Below are 16,590 nucleotides of genomic sequence, written 5' to 3'. Positions count from 1 at the left end.
GGATGGTATAATCCATAAAACATAATAAATGTAAGAGATTGTGTAATTCAGTAGCAATTAAGAAGGATTATCCTTTCTTCAATCTAAGTGTATATTCTGCTTGTCTGTACTGCTTTTATTCCCACACAAAAGTTGTATCATCGCCCCACTTGGGGATTATTATATATCTATAAAATATGCATTGGGTATAAAAAGAGTGCATCTCAGGCTGGGGGACAGCAATTCATTGTAGGACAAGATTGTATTATAGTTCATTAGTTGGCTCTGAACTGGGGGCAGGAAAAGTGGTAGCTGAGCAATAGAGATCTTTACTTACCTTCAGCCATTTTAATATCCCAAACGAAGGACAAAGCAATCAATCAGAATAACCTTAGTATGTGGAATGGTGATTTCGGAATTGCGAAATGGATTAAACATAAACTTAATTGTTTAAGTTTAAAAATGCAACTTATGCAAGCATTCTTTAGAGAATTCCTTAAGTGCATTGCTTTGTGGATCACACAAGCATGGCAAAGTTTTGCAAATTCAAGGTTCCCCTCCCTCCTGTGTGAAAGCTAGCCCAAATCAAAGGCCAGGGAATCAAAAGTTATCAAGTGTAAATGGGAATGTAGAACTTTAAACACAAACAGATCAGCCATGATCTTATTGAATGGTGGAGCAGGCTCGAGAGGCTGAATGGCCTACCTCTGCCCCTATTTCGTATGCTCTTATGACTTTTAAATAGAATTAGAGGCCCCCCAAAAAATATTGTTTCCACCAACAATTCTAAAACTCTCCAGTGTGTCTCCACATTTCTGTTATTTTACAGACTACGGTTTGTAGTTTAGCACTGAAGTTTAGGCAGCTTTGTCATCAATTTTTTTGAGCTTAAGGATGTTCGTGTCCCAGAGGTGGCGAAGGGTAAGAGAATGAACGCCCCTATTCCTCATTTCCTTAAACTGCAAATAACTACTTTGGCTGTAAGTGCTATGGGATCTCCTGGGGTTTTGAAAGATGCTATATAATGTATATTCACAATCGTCCTTTTTAAGCTTTAACTTCTCCCACGACCCCATCACTTTTATTCAGAATCAGGGACAGTTAAATATTAGGATGGGCTCTCACGGTGTCTCTGCTCCCACCGGATATTGGTCCCACAAATGCTGAATTAATTTAGCTTTACCCTCGCTGCAGCAAAATAAAGATAGTGGCTAACCATACCCTTGGAGAAAAATATTCGAAACTTGGCAACAGTGTGAATTTGGAGACTCACTTTGAACTGTTAGCAGTAGGAAGTGGCAGTGATGTATCAGACGACTGGCCTCACTGCAGCTCTTATTGAGGAAAGAACTCTCAAAACCTTTTCCGTACAGCTATTATTTTGGGTAGACAATAAGGATATTTAGTCCTGCAAGCCCCACCTTCTCGCCATCATCCACATTTGGCAGAGTGGGCAAGCAGCAGAGATTGCGGACAGGCTTCATTGAGGACTGGTTAATTTTAGGGTTGGGGCTCCTGTGGAATGACTCTCTGTGCTTTTTTCCTACGATATCTGCCTCCACACAAAAAACAATGGCAGCTTTAAAATAATACTTCCCACCAAACTCTGGAACAATCCTCTTTTGATGCATTCATTATTTGATGCATCATTTTATTAAGATATTCTGATTTGTTACAAGCTGCCTTTTTTGTGTGTAATGTAACTCATTAGCTTGTGGATGAGCAATTACCTAACCATAATGGTTGTTATTTTTCAGTTATCATAACTTAGTAAATATGGACTGATTGACACATTTCAAGCCTTTATCCCTAAATTGCAGAAAGCAGAGCTTTGACAGCTGAACTCAGTCATGATGGCCATAATGTTGAGAAGGACCTTGTACATAAATTACCATATAAAGTCAATTGTAAATATCCTATACAAAACTGAGCACATAACCTAGGTTGAAACTTCAGTACATTACTGAGAATGTGCTGCATTACAGGAGGTTCCATCTTACAAAAGAGATTTTAAACCAAAGCCAAAGATTTATCTTCTAATCAACAATTCATTCTTCCACTGCCACTGCAAAAATCGATTAACTGGTGATTAATATCTTCGCTGTTTATGGGCAGAATGTCTGGCTGCCACAGCAGTGCCAACAGAGTTAGAGGCAGGGTGGGACTTAACACTAGGACCTGCGGTTACCTAATAGAAATTACCTGCACAAAATCAATCCCAGTCACTCACAGCTCTGCAGTGTTCAGGTGTGATTAATTCCCCTCGTCATTCTGGCCAGGAATAGTTGGTGTCATTATATGCAGCTGTTTGCAGCAACCTGCTGTATGCAAATTGGCTGCTGTGTGTGTGTCTACCTTAAAAGCGGCTACACTTTAAGAGTACATCAATGACTGAGACACTCTGGATGTTTTTAGAATGTGAAAAGTACTGCATAAATGTAAGGACATCCATTCCTGTCTCTCTTAATGTAGTGTTGTAAATATTGTGATCATACTGTCTAATTATTACTACTATGAATCTATTATTCTCTAAGAATATTACTTTCTCTTATTTTCAGCACCTCAAGTTGTTCCAGAACAAGTGTCACCCAGTACAGTGCAACAAGGGACCATTGTGAAAAACGGTAGGACAATCACAATTGAAATATTACAATCTCCAAATAAATTTAAATGCATTCACTTGATTCTAATTATGGTATGATTCTTAGCCAATGATTTTATTGTAGTAATATACATTTTAATCTATAAAAATAGCATGGCGGTTTAACATTTAATATTCACGTCGAGTTGCTTCAAAAGGAACATACGTGAGAATTTCTCTGAAGGCACGATGGTACTGTCACCTTCTCTGAGCCATGTCGATGTACAAAGTTCCAGGATTAATCCCTGGCCTATGTTGAGCTAGTTGACCTCAGCTGGCACTAGAATTGTTCATCAACATCCTGGAATTATGGAAAGAAACAATTAGTTAGAATTCCTGCTGGCAATTTTCATGCAACACATCTTTTGGAAGATGGTGCAATTGTGTAGGTGGGGATGAGGTTTAAGTCTAGCTGTGATGTCCTCCATCATAGGATGCTATCCTGGCACTCGCAGTGAATAGTACTAACATGGGTGAGATACAAAAGGGTGACTGATGTCTGTGGAACAATAGCCTTGGCTTCATGGGATAAAATTAACCTGGAAATAAAAAAATGGAAGGTGCAATGATGCTTGAGTTATTGACTCCTGCCCTTTTCTTTCCCTGTTTAGTTATAAGTTTCTTGTCTTTAGGAAATTTAGTATAATCATATGTGCCATTCATTCAGAAGCTGACTGATTGCCTTTATTGAGAGTTTCAGTAAATTTAGCAGAAAATTAGGCCACATTTTTGAAGTGCCTTTTGGACACCTCTAGTGCAAATTGGTGGAACTGTGGCAGAATTCAAGGCGATGATTAGAAACCTTATAAACAGAGCCCAGGCTACATTTTCACAAGAAGCAGCATTATGGAATGAGAACCCAAAAACCATCACACAAAAATCCTGGGATCCCATGTGATGGAAATGGCATTTGACCTGCTTAGTCAATGCAAACTACTGTTCCTAATTGTGAGCAATTTTAGCAATGTGTGTTAACATTGAAAACAGCACTGAAATTGTTTTATTGGTAATATACACATGCACAAAAGCAAACCAATACAGTTACAAAAGTGGAAGTTATAACTTGGACAAGTAATTTGACTTGGTACATAATCCCCCAACAAATCATGCGAGTTGACGTGTATTACAAATTTTGTCCCAGTACTGCAATTTTGCATAAAAAGCCCCATGGCAATGAAAAAAATGACTTGCTCTAGCTATCATCTCCTGAGGATTCTGCTCCTTTGCCTCCTCTTCTATTATTACATTATGAATGTTAGCTTTGACTCACAGGTGGCATTCCAACCTCAGTCAGAACGTCATGGCTTCCAGCCTTACTCTAGAGACTTGAGCATGTAACCTATGCTGATACATCCATGTAGCACACCCATAAAAATGCGAATTAGGAGCAGGAGAATGCCAAACTGGCCCTTGAGCATGCTGTGCCATTCAGTAAGGCCATGGCTGAACTGATTGTGGCCTCAACGTCACATTCCACCTACTCCTGATAACTTTTGACTCCCTTGTAAGTGAAGAATCTATCTACCTCCGCCTTAAAAATATTCATTGACCCTGCCTCCAGTGTGTTCTGGGGAAGAGAGTTCCAAAGGTTATAAACCTCTGAGAAAATAATTTCTCCTGATCTCCATCTTAAATGAGAGACCCCTTATTTTTAAACTGTGTCCCCTAGTTCTAGTCCCTCCCACAAGGGAAACAACCTTTCAGCATCTCAATCTCCTAAACTTTAATGGATATAGGCACAACCTGTCCAACATTTCCTCGTAAGATAACACCAACGGCCTTCCCTCTGCCCCCTCCCCCCCCAATCCCAGGTACCAGTCAAGTGAATCTTCTTTGAACTGCTAATGCATTTATATCCTTTCTTAAATAAGGAGACCAAAACTGCACACTGTACTCTAGATGTGGTCTCACCAATGCCCTGTACAACTGTAGGAAAACACCCCTATTTTTATATTCCATTCCCCTTGCAATAAACAACAGATTCCATTTGCCCTCCTAACTTTTCTTGATTAATGTACCAGGACACCCAGATCCCCCTGTACCTCAAGAGTTCTGCAGTCTCTCTGCTTTTAATAATATGCTGCTTTTCTATTCTTCCTGCCATAGTGGACAAATTCATATTTTCCCACGTTATAGTCCATCTGTCAAATTTTTTGCCTTTTCACTTAACCTATCCATGTCCCTCTGCAGACTCCTCATGTCCTCGTCTCAACTTACTTAGTTACTTTTCTACCTATCTTTGTGTCATCAGCAAATTTAACAGCCACACATTTCAGCCCCATCATCCAAGTTATTGATATAAATTATAAATAGTTAAGGCCCAGCATTGACCCCTGTGGGACTCCACTCGTCACATCTTGCCAACCTGAAAAAGACCCATTTATGCCTACTCTCTGCTTCCTGTTAGCTAACCAATCCACTATCCATGATAATGTGTTACCCCCTACGTCATGTTTTGCATAACAACCTTTGATGTGGTACCTTGTCAAATATCTTCAGGAAATCTATGGATACAGCACACCCACATTGTTTTTTACTTCTTCAAAGAGCTCCAATAAATTAGCCAAACATGATTTACCTTTCACAAAACGACATTGACTCTCCTTGATTGCATTAAGATTTTCTAAGTGCCCCATTATAATCTCCTTAATAATTCCAACAATTTCCGTCTGACAGATGTTAGGCTAACTGGCCTGTAGTTTCCTGCCTTCTGTCATCTTCCTTTCTTGAATAGAGGAGTCACATTCACTATTTTCCAAATCAAATGGGACCTACCCAGAATCTAGATAATTTTGGAAAATTAAAACCAATGCATCTACTATCTCTACAGCCACTTCTTTTAAGACCCTATGATGAAGTTCATCAGGACCTGGGGATCTGTCATCTTTTAGTTCTAATAATTTTCTCAGTATCCTTTCCCTGGTGATTGTAATTGTTTTAAACTACTCCTTCTCTTTCACCTCCTAATTCACAATGATTTCTGGAATGTTATTTGTAGCCTCTACAGTGAAGACAGATGCAAAATATCTGTTCAATTCATCCGCCATTCCCTTAATAATTCCCCATCCTCACACTCTAGAGGACCAACGCTCACCTTAACTTTTTTTCCCTTTTAAACACCCTGTAGAAACTTTTACTATCTGTTTTTATATGTCTAGCTAGCTTTCATATTCTAATTTCCCCCTCCTTATTAATAATCTTTTAGTCATTCTTTACTGTTCTTCATATTTTGTCCAATCTTCTGACCTGCCACTTATTTTTTTGGAATTATATGCTTCAATTTGATACTATCTTTAACTCCTTTGGTTAGCCACGTATGGTGTGTCCTTGGCTTAGCCTTCCTTTCACACTAGAATGTATCTTTTGAGTATTCTGAAATATCTCCTTATATGTCTGCTACTGCATTTCTGTTGATCTATTCCTTAACCTAATTTCCCAGTTCACCTTAGCCAGCTCTGTCTTTCTGCTCTCATAATTGCCCTTACTTAGATTTAAAACACTGGTCATAGATCCACTCCTCTCTCCCTCAAACTGAATCTGAATTCAATCATATCATGATCACTGCTACCTAGGAGCACCTTCACTTTGAGGTCATAATTAATCCTGTCCCATTGCACATTACCAGATCTAGTGTAGCCTGCTCTGTGGTTGATGCTAAAAGGTGCTGCTCTAAGAAAACACTCAGTGAACTCATCACTTAGGCTACCTTTTCCAATTCATATGTAGATTAGAATCACCCATAATGTACCTTTCTCACAAGCCCCCATTATGTCTGCCTGTATATCCCGCCCTACAATGTGGTCACTGTTAGGCAGTCTCTAAACCACTTCCGCAAGTGACTTCTTACCTTTACCATTTCTCTTCTGCACCCAAATTGATTCTACACCTTGATCTCCAGAATCAAGGTCAACTCTCATAATTGTATCAATGCTTAATTAACAGAGCAACTCCTCCACCTTTTTCTTGCTTCCTGTCTTTCCTAAATGTCATATACCCTTGAATATTCAGGTCCTAGCCTTTGTCATCCTGCAGTTACGTCTCTGTAATAGCTATCAGAGCGTACATATTTATTTTTATTTGTGCTGTCAATTCATCTGTTTTGTTACAAATGCTACCTACATTCAGAAACAGAGCCTTTAGCTTTGTCTTTTTACTTTTTTGTAACCTCTCGCCTCTTCTGCTGGTGTGCTCTTAGATCTGTACACTCTGATCATCATTTCTCTTATTCCTGCTTTGCTCTTTTGCCTTGTCTTCTCTATTTAATTTACCACATCTTCCCAAACTTGATTCCTTACCCCAAATATTTGGTTTAAAGCCACCTCTACCGTCCTAGCTATACAACTTGCCAGAACTCTCGTCCCTGCACGGTTCAGGTAAAGACCATCCCAACGGTACAGCTCCCACTTTCCTCAGTACTGGTATCAGCGCCTCAAAAAATCGAAATCCATTTCCCACACCAATCTTTGAGCCATGCATTTAACACTCCAATCTGATTTATCCTACACTGGTTTGTTCATGGCTCGGGTAGTAATCCAGAGATTATTATTACCTTTTGAGGTTCTGCTTTTTAATTTAGCCCCTAGCTGCTCATACTCCCTCAGTCTCTTTCATAGTTCTGCCTATGCCATTGGCACCTAGGTGAACCATGACCACTGGGTCCTCCCTCTCCAACTACAACTTTCTTTCCAGCCCAGAGCAGCATAGATGTCTGGGCTTAAAACTGAGCTCAATATGTGAAGACTCCAGTGAGTTTTGAATCATGACCCCACATTTACAAGACCAGTGCTCTGAACCCCAAGGGATAATTTCACTTTCAAATATGCAGTCTTACAGATGACCCGTTAGAGTAATGCCAGACCTGCTGTGTTTTTCCAGGTAATTCTGTTTTTGCGTTAGAGTAATATTGCATCTACCCTCTTGGTTAAATGATTCCGTGGCACTATTTTCAATAAGAGCAGTGAAATTTTCCTGATGTACTGGCCAATGTCTATCCCTCAAGAGTATTTTGTAATTTATCTCATTACTGTTTATGACTACATTTCACAGGTATTTCATTAGCTGTAAAGTGCTTTGATACACCCTGAGCTTGTGAAATGCAAATTTTTGCTCTTTCTCTTTTCTGTCTCTCCTTTTCTCTTCCTCTCTTCCCTTGCTGTCATATGAATGGGATGATTAGTTTGGAGCTGTAAATGTGTTCTTAGAATAAACTTTTCAGTTAAAATGCCTTGTTTCCATTAATCAATTTGTGGGTTTTTTATGCAGGAGAAGACTTAAATGTTGGAAATGAAACGGGTCAGAGGTATGTGTATGTTGCTAGTATTAGTCAATTTAAACAAATTTTATAAAGGCAGAGGTACCAACAGCACTGATCCACTTGCAATTTTAAATCTTTTTTTTTAACATGACTGAGAAGCTTTAGTGCAGAGAGGTACTGTTTACATTTTCCTAATGAATTACAAGCATTAACTTTGGGTCGAGATGAATTAATTGTTGTCCTAGAGGCAACTGGCTTCCTCGTTTCTGCACCTACCATTGAACCGGCATTGGTAGGTGGGTGAAACCTGTGGGAGGAATCACAGATATGAACATTTCTTTGCTATTTTGCTGTATTGTATTGGCAGCTTGGTTTGATAGCATGCACGTTTTATTTAAGTTTCAAGTGTTTTTAATTTGTTTAACTTTTTTTAAAAGTCCAAAGGTCCTTGGGTTTAGAACTTTTCATGGGTTTGGTGATAATTGAAACAACAGTACCTGAATCAAGCTGCACGCCTACTGCCTATGTATGTGCATCTTCGTGGAATTATTATTAGAAAATGAAACTTTTAGCTCTTCAGAAGGATCCAGATTTCAAAAGAAGCCAATGGGGCCAAATTAGCTTATTATCAGAATTTATTTGATCCTCCTTTTTTCTTTGTTTCCCCACCGCCACCACTACTCCCCCTGCGACCACACCTGATCATTTTAATATTTTCATTCCTTATTTGCCAGTCACCCGGTGGAGGTTGGTTGGTTGGTTGGGGGGGCGGGGTTGCAGGTGCTGCTGCTGATGCAGAGAAAGCAATCTATTCACTAATAGCCTGAATTTTGAAGATCTCCTTATAAATTATTTCTGTCTGAGAGAGAGAGAGGAAGTGCTTGGCTTCATTCGGTGTCACTGGTGGTGACAGCCCAGCAGGATTGAGAGGAACCCGAAACACAAGCAGATCAGCTATGATCTTATTGAGTGGCAGAACAGGCTCAAGGGGCCAAATGGCCTGCTTCTGCTTCTATTTCCTATGTTCGTAAAATGTAGACTGTAATGCTGTGTTGGACTGCTTCAAATTCTCGAATTTCTATTTGTTTACTTTTATTGAGCAAATTGAAACTCTCAAGTCTAATGATAAGAAAAGCAATCATGACTATTGCCCTGTTATAGGAAGAAAAAGGCTAGTTTCTTGATAAGCTTTGATTGTTACTGGGCTGAGTCAAAGGAAGTTCTGATCATTCATATCAACCTTCAGTTTGGTTTTGGAATGCAGCTGAACCTGAAGTTATTGTCACCAGTTTTAGATTAAATCGTCTTTCAAATGTCTTTCTCTCTCAGCCCAGAGAATGCAGAAGTGTGGAAAAGCAGCCAACAGGGGAGTATCCTGCTCTAGTATTGGGATGCCAAGTCAGAACTTAAATGACTCCTTTTCTGGAGAGTGGAATGATCATGAGATGAAATTCCCTGCTGTATGTCCTCAGGAAAGGAGCCATGTCCGATGAAAGTTACTTGTTTGGTTTTTCACCAAATATTGGCTAAAATTATTGAAGCAAAGGGGTCTGGCCTTAAAAATTACTGTTCAATCAGAGTTAATTGACTGCTTTGAAGACTAGAATGGGAAGCAGCAGTAGATTCTGGTAATAGGTGTACTATTCTGGACTAGCATTTTTACTGGCTATTTGTGGAATCCAAAAATAAGCCTTAAAATTATATTTTCTTTTCTCTTAAGTGTTTCTATATTTCTATTAAAAGCCTTTTTTTTTAATAAAAGGAGGAAATAATCCTCACTTACTTTTTGATGGCAGTGAAGCAAAGAACAATCTAGAAAAATCAAAAAGCCCTAGTAGAAGAAATATAAAGACTGAAAAAGAGAGTGAGGAGTCTTCATCCCTTCAGGAATCTTCTGAAAATGGACAGCGGAAAAGGCCTTCACGACCAGGCTCTTCAACAGGGGCAGCAAAAGGTAGAACTCGTTCTTTTAATAGCCCCAGGTTCATAATATTTTAGCAGATGTCTGCTCTTTCCCTAAAATGAAGATGGATAGTAGGTTCAATCTTCTTTGAACAGATTTTTCTGACATAGAAATATTTGTTAATTTGCCCAGAGCTCTGCCTATGAGTATGTGGGTAAAGGGACTGTGTACCACCTGGCTTTCCATGGGACTGCCTGAAACACACACTTGGCTGTACATGGGACTGCCTGTGTACCACCCGGCTGTGCGTGGGACTGCCTGTGTACCACCCGGCTGTGCGTGGGACTGCCTGTGTACCACCCGGCTGTGCGTGGGACTGCCTGTGCACCACCCGGCTGTGCGTGGGACTGCCTGTGTACCACCCGGCTGTGCGTGGGACTGCCTGTGTACCACCCGGCTGTGCGTGGGACTGCCTGTGTACCACCCGGCTGTGCGTGGGGCTGCCTGTGTACCACCCGGCTGTGCGTGGGGCTGCCTGTGTACCACCCGGCTGTGCGTGGGGCTGCCTGTGTACCACCCGGCTGTGCGTGGGGCTGCCTGTGTACCACCCGGCTGTGCGTGGGGCTGCCTGTGTACCACCCGGCTGTGCACGGGGCTGCCTGTGTACCACCCGGCTGTGCACGGGACTGCCTGTGTACCACCTGGCTGTAAAAGCTGTGGCGCTGCTCCTTAAGCTGATAGACCACACAGCCTATAAAGTCTGAGTTCAAATTCTAGACTTTGAGTTATCTAATCTCAGCCAGGACAGCATTTAGTGCTGCAATTGGCTTTAATCCCACATACCGCCCTCCCCCCACCTCCCCAAATCTAATTCCAGGGTTGGAGATAAGGGGAAAGGTTCAGGTCCTTTGTTGTCCAGTGATATTTTTCTCCCTGCTCTAATTTAAAAAGTGTGTAGATGTGTTATTATGGTATTAGCTATAGCGCCTTCTCCTTTGGGCCATTGCTGACCCTCTCTATTTAGGCTCTGAAGTTAGTGAGAGTTTGCACAGAAAAAAGGCTTGCAATTATATTGCACCTTTCACGACCACCAAATATCTCAAAGCACTTTACAGCTGATGAAGTAAAATTTGAAGTATGGTCGCGTTGTAAACAACAAGAGTGGCTATGTCCCAGCTTGGGTCAGCATGCCCTGGAGAGGAGGGCATGGGAATGGAGAAATTGGGTCTGAGCACCAAGCCATCACTTTGTTCCCAGAAGCAGACTTGCTATGGTTGGAAATTGTTGATCTTGCAAAACTGGTACTGAACAGCATCGTGGAACCTTGAACTCATGTTAATTCAACTTCATCTGGAGTGTACCGTGAGAGTGTATAATATTCTCATTTTCATATCAGTGAAGTATTAAAATGCTAATGTGGGCAGAGGTGGGTGTGGGGGATGGTATTGCATTTCATGGAGAGTGTTTGTTCCATTTATGTTAATAGTTACCAGTATATTTTTAGATCTTCCTTTTATGTGTGCTCTGCCTGAAGACAGGTCCTTGGCTCTTTGTCTGCTGAGCTGCTTTTCTTGGCAGCTTTTGTCAGTGGTGGTTTACCATTGCCTTTCATTCTCAGGGGCAGGGTGAGGAGGCAGGTACAAGTCCCCTCAGCCAGAACAGGAATCGAACCTGTGCTGTTGGTGCTAATCTAATCCACACTCTGGCCATATAAATATACTCAACATTTGGGTGATGCCTGATTAACTTACTGGTGAAGGCTTCCACTTTGAAAAGCTGGGTGGCAAACAGGAGCACCTTAGGAGGAAGAGACTGAGTAGAGTAACTTTAATATTTTATTAGTCGTCGTTATGGTTGGGAAAGAGTCCTGAAATTTTCAAAACTGTGTCCTACCACACACACTTTACAAATAAAATGCAAACTGTCTCTTTAAGGTGCACAGTGGACTAAAAATAAGAGGTCAGTACTGGTTTTGTAGCATGTAATGAAGAGTCTAATTTTATCTGCTCAGTTTTTGTTGAACTCTAACTTATGTTGCATTATGGTTCTGTGACACTTTGGCCAAGAGGCCATTACTTATGTGCAAACCTGAGTAATAGTGTTGGCAGGCACTTTGACCCATGAGGGCATTCCAGCCGAACTCAACTCCATCTTCGCCCAGTATCCACCTCCTGTGTGTTCTAGTAGATCATGATGACTGTGAACCCTGATTATGTGGGTCCTCTTTTTGGGTAAATCATCATCTCTGGCCCATGGGCAGAGGCCAGCTATTGCAATACTCACGTTTATGTCATAGTACATCATGTGAAATGCTCTCAGAGGTTTGTGTTTCACACTTATTATGTGGGACTCCTCCTGCAGTAATGTAGCTCGAGTATTGAACCTCATTCTTTCTTGGACGGTAGCTCAGATGCACCTCAGATATTGCGTTTACTAATTAAACTATCTTGGAATATCTGTTCTTTTTGTAAACAAAGAAACAAAGGCTTATTTTCTTTCCCTCCTTTTTCTTCTAGATACCAGTACAGGCACCAGCCCTACACAAACAAAACGAAGGAAATCCAAATGAAATCTCTCCATTGTAAACGTGTGAAGTGTAAATGTTTGTGAATTTAAATAATTTTTTCCAAGCTACTTTTCTAGCATGAACTTGTGTATAGAAGACTGTTTTAATATTTGTCCCACTGAAATGTGACTTTAAAAAAAAAAATCTTTAAATCCTGAAACTGTTTAACAAGGTAAAAACCTGTCATACAGCCAGTAAAAACTTCCCCGAATGTAACTGTACTGGTAATTTCTGTTGCAAAGCTAAAGTAAATTGCCAGCTTTTGTCACTGTCAGACCTTGTTAGAATGTAGTATGTTGTTTTTAATGTGGTATTTACTGACTGTTGAAGTGAGTGTTTAAGTCTTAAGTACTGTATGTGAATATTTGTACCAGGGTGCAATAAAGCCCATCTCCACTGGATAGTTGAGTCCAAAGCAGTATCCCTTTCCAGTTAGTCTATACAGTTATTTTGCCTAAATTACTTGCTGATGCACTTCATTCTGGGAGGGCAAGACGGGTGCAAAATACTGTGGATGCTGAAAATCTGAAACAAAATCAGAAAATGCTGGAAATAGCTCATTCAGGTGTGACAAAATTTAATCAATGTGAAGTGTTAACTCTTACTCTCTCCACAAATGTTGCCCAACTATTTCCAGCAATTTCTGTTTTTATTTGAGGAAGCGCGCAGCTTAACTGCGGGATGGAATTCACGAACCAATCTCGAGGCAGATTTCGATGACTCTGTGTCGCAGACAGATTGTAATAGCAGTGCAGCAATTAATTTTGAGTGTGGGGAAATAGTGAGCGTGGTTAATCACCTTTGCAAAGTCTGGCATCGAGCGTTACCTATGATATGCTAAGCACCAGAAAGCAATTGAAATTTTATACAAAAACAGAATTACCTGGAAAAACTCAGCAGGTCTGGCAGCATCGGCGGAGAAGAAAAGAGTTGACATTTGAATTTTATCTTGGGTGGCGCTTGGACTAATGGCAGTTAGGTAATGCAACAAATAATATAATTTAAACTCCCCTCAGCCAGTACAATTCAATATTTCCACCCAGTCATGCTACGTAAGGTTTTATCAGCTGTGTACAGTTCAACCCATTTGTGTATCAGAATAAAAATTAAATGTAGAAATACAAATTATAAAGAATTCAAACCTCTGGTGATAGCTGTTTATTAAACACTTTGACAGCCTGCTTCTATTTGACCTTGTGAATGTCAGGTGTATTAGAATGCAGTTTCTTAACTTGTGAACTTTCAGCTGGTGTAGTGTTCATACTCTTTGCTCAGTGGTACCTATACAATTCTCCTCTGGCAGGAGAGCTGGTTTGTCAGTTGAGGATTCTCTGACTCAACTCTCCTCAAACGTTTAGTACTGCTGCTTCTCCCTCAGACAACAGGTGTCACAAGTCCTGCTAACAAATTAGTCTCTCCTGCATCTTTCAATCTGTTTTCACTCACCAGTGGCCTTGACTGAAGTGCCTAAACCAGATGAGACTTGTGTTGCTGTTCGCTTAGCCAGCTTGAATTTTTTTTAGCAACCTACTGTTTAAAGCAGGAGGGGATCAAAGGAAGAGGACCTGGGGTAGGGGGGAGGGAGGGGGGTGTGGGTGGGTGATTGGATGTGATTAGAAAACAGTATATCATCTTTAATTTTGTTCTTACAAAATGGTTTTCTCCCTCGGCACAATGCTGCAAATAAGCTCTGTAACATCCAGACTAAGGGAGAGAGCGGTTCTTTAATGGTTGCTGTTCCTGCTTTGAGTTGTAATTCAGTGGATTTGTGAAGCCTTTTTTTATGAGGAAGAGTAAATGACCATCTCGTCGAGTGCAGTATTTCCCAAGCAGGATTAATTACCAAACAATTCCCGTATAAACATTTGAAATCTTTGTTTCCAGACATGCTATTGAAAGGATGGTGCTGCAGGAGTTCCTCCGGGTAGTGTCCTAGGCCCAACTGCTTCATCAATTACCTTCCCTCCATCAAAAGGTCAGAAAAGTCAGGATGTTTGCTGATTGCGCAGTGTTCAGCACCATTCACAATTCCTCAAGCGGTCTGTGCCCACTTGCAGCAAGATCTAGACGACATCAGGCTTGGGCTGCTAAGTAACATTTATGCCAAACAAGTGCCAGGCAATGACTAGCTCCAACAAGAGAGAATCTAACCATTTCCCATTGATATTGTGGCATTGCCATCACTGAACAACCTACCATCATCATCCTTGGGGTTACCAAATACCAGAAACTTAACTACACCAGCCATATAAATATTGTGGCTACAAGAGCAGGTCAAAAGCTGGGAATTCTGCAATGAATCACTCATCTCCTGCATCCCCAGCATCTATAAGGTCCAAATCAGGAGTGTGATGAAATACTCTCCACTTGCCTGGATGAATGCATGTCCAACAACACTCAAGCTCAACTACCCAAGACAAAACAAACCTGATTGATTGGCACCTTAAAGATTTGCTTGGTCCACCATCTATGCACAGTAGCAGCAGTGTGTAACAAATATATGGTGCACTGCAGCAACTCATCCGGGTTCCTTTGACAGCACTATAAGTTTTGGTGAGTTGCTGCAGTGCATCTTGATGACACACATTGTTGCCATGTTGTGCTGCTAGTGTAGGGAATGTTTAATGTGGTTGATCAGGTCCTCCTCAAATAGGCTTATCATTTGCCAGAGAATTTCCAGCGCCTGACCTCATCTCATAGCAACACAATCTGTGGCTGGTCGAGTTAAGTTTCCAGTCAGAGATAACCCCATGGATGTTGATGGTGGGGGATTCAATTATTGTTATGATACTGCAGGTGGTAAATGCTGAGTTATTCAAATCCCAAAGGGAAACTTGAAACAATTGCCACATCTTGTTTTGCATATTGTATAAATTTCAAGGTGCATGCTTTGAATTCAGTAGTAATAAGACCACCAAGCCTTATAGGTTTTTACAAAACTAGATTAAATATTTATTAATAAGAGAAATGATTTTAAATACATATAAATCTACAAATTATTATGATAACTTCTAAATCCCCTAATCAATCTAATCTAACTCCCAGTTATACTTTCGTTAAGGCAACAGTAAGACACACAGATTTTAAAAGACCCAGGCAAAGAAACATGATACCCCGAACAAGTCGAATTCAAAGTGAGTTCTCTTAACTTCAGTCCCTGGAGGCAGCAGTTTGGTACATATAGGCTGTAGGCTTTTCACACTTGTTAAACTGCCTCCCTCACAAACAGCTTTCTCCCCTTTATACACATTTTCCTCTCAGTGAAACAATGGGTATTTGCATTATGTCTTTGGGCTTTATCTTCTTGATAAAAAAACCTCTCCTAGCACTAAGTTTTACCAGCAATCTTTGGGAAAAATAAATACCTTTGTTTCTAAACTTCACCTGACTGGGTGACATATTTCACCCCTCCTTTGAAAACAATCTAGCCTGGTTTATTTAAAAATGCAATGTTCCCTTAGCACCTATGTTTCTAAACTTGCCCATGTTTACCTAATTAACATCAAAACATCCAGACTAGCTGCCTCTAATTCAATTAATCTCACACCCACATGCATAGACATATCTAAAATAACATTATGGAAATTATACCTTCCTGACAATTATGAAATGATGTTTAAACTCGAGGGAGGTGGTTAGATTGTCTCTTGTTGGGATGGTCATTTCCTGACACTTAAGTGGTGCAAGTGTTATTTGCCATTTATCAACCCTGTTGTCCGGATCTTGCTGCACATGAGCAGACTTGTTTCATCAGCAAAATCATCCCCCCTTATGATGAAGGGAAGGTCATTACTGAAGTAACTGAAGATGGACCTTGGACCCTATCCTGAAAACTCCTCCAAATGAAGGCCTCCACCAACCAGTTGGGAGTCCACCCCTGTCTCGATTCCCATTGCTTTCAATTATACTGAGGCTACTTGATATCAAGGGCGTTCATTCTCACCTCCCCTGTGGAATTCAGCTCTTTTGTTTTTGACTGGGCCCAGGCTGCAATGAGGTCTGGAGCAAGGTGATGATGATGATGAAGTTTTTGTGATTGGAAGCCTGTATCCAGTGGGTTTCCACAGAGATCGGTATTGGGTTCCGTCCTGATTGTGGTATTATATTGATTTAGACTTGAATGTTGGAGGGTTGATCAGTAAGTTTGCAGATGATACAAATTGGTGGGGTGGTAAATAGTGAGGGGGATAGTCTTAGATTACAGGAGGATATAGACGGGCTGATCAATGGCAAATGGAATTTAATCC

At 40.7% G+C, this 16,590-nt stretch overlaps 1 protein-coding gene across 5 annotated transcripts in view; it reads left to right on the top strand.

The window, feature by feature from the left end:
- Positions 1-12,744, top strand: part of ncoa6 (nuclear receptor coactivator 6) — a 62,332-nt gene extending 49,588 nt beyond the window's left edge. For 2 of the 5 annotated variants that reach the window (XM_041204134.1, XM_041204130.1), the window contains exons 12-15: positions 2,538-2,603; positions 7,883-7,919; positions 9,671-9,828; positions 12,294-12,744. In XM_041204134.1, the coding sequence (XP_041060068.1) occupies positions 2,538-2,603; positions 7,883-7,919; positions 9,671-9,828; positions 12,294-12,346 (314 nt within the window). In that variant the 3' untranslated portion in view covers positions 12,347-12,744. Of the gene's footprint in view, positions 1-2,537; positions 2,604-7,882; positions 7,920-9,636; positions 9,829-12,293 lie in introns of those variants that run through there. The other 3 variants (XM_041204132.1, XM_041204131.1, XM_041204133.1) reach the window with 3 other exon arrangements.
- Positions 12,745-16,590: the final 3,846 nt, after the last annotated feature.

The sequence above is a fragment of the Carcharodon carcharias genome, chromosome 14, assembly GCF_017639515.1.
Source record: "Carcharodon carcharias isolate sCarCar2 chromosome 14, sCarCar2.pri, whole genome shotgun sequence".
NCBI classification, from domain to species: Eukaryota; Metazoa; Chordata; class Chondrichthyes; order Lamniformes; family Lamnidae; genus Carcharodon; species Carcharodon carcharias.
The sequence above is the reverse complement of the archived record's forward strand: the minus strand, read 5'-3'. Positions and strand labels throughout refer to the sequence as shown.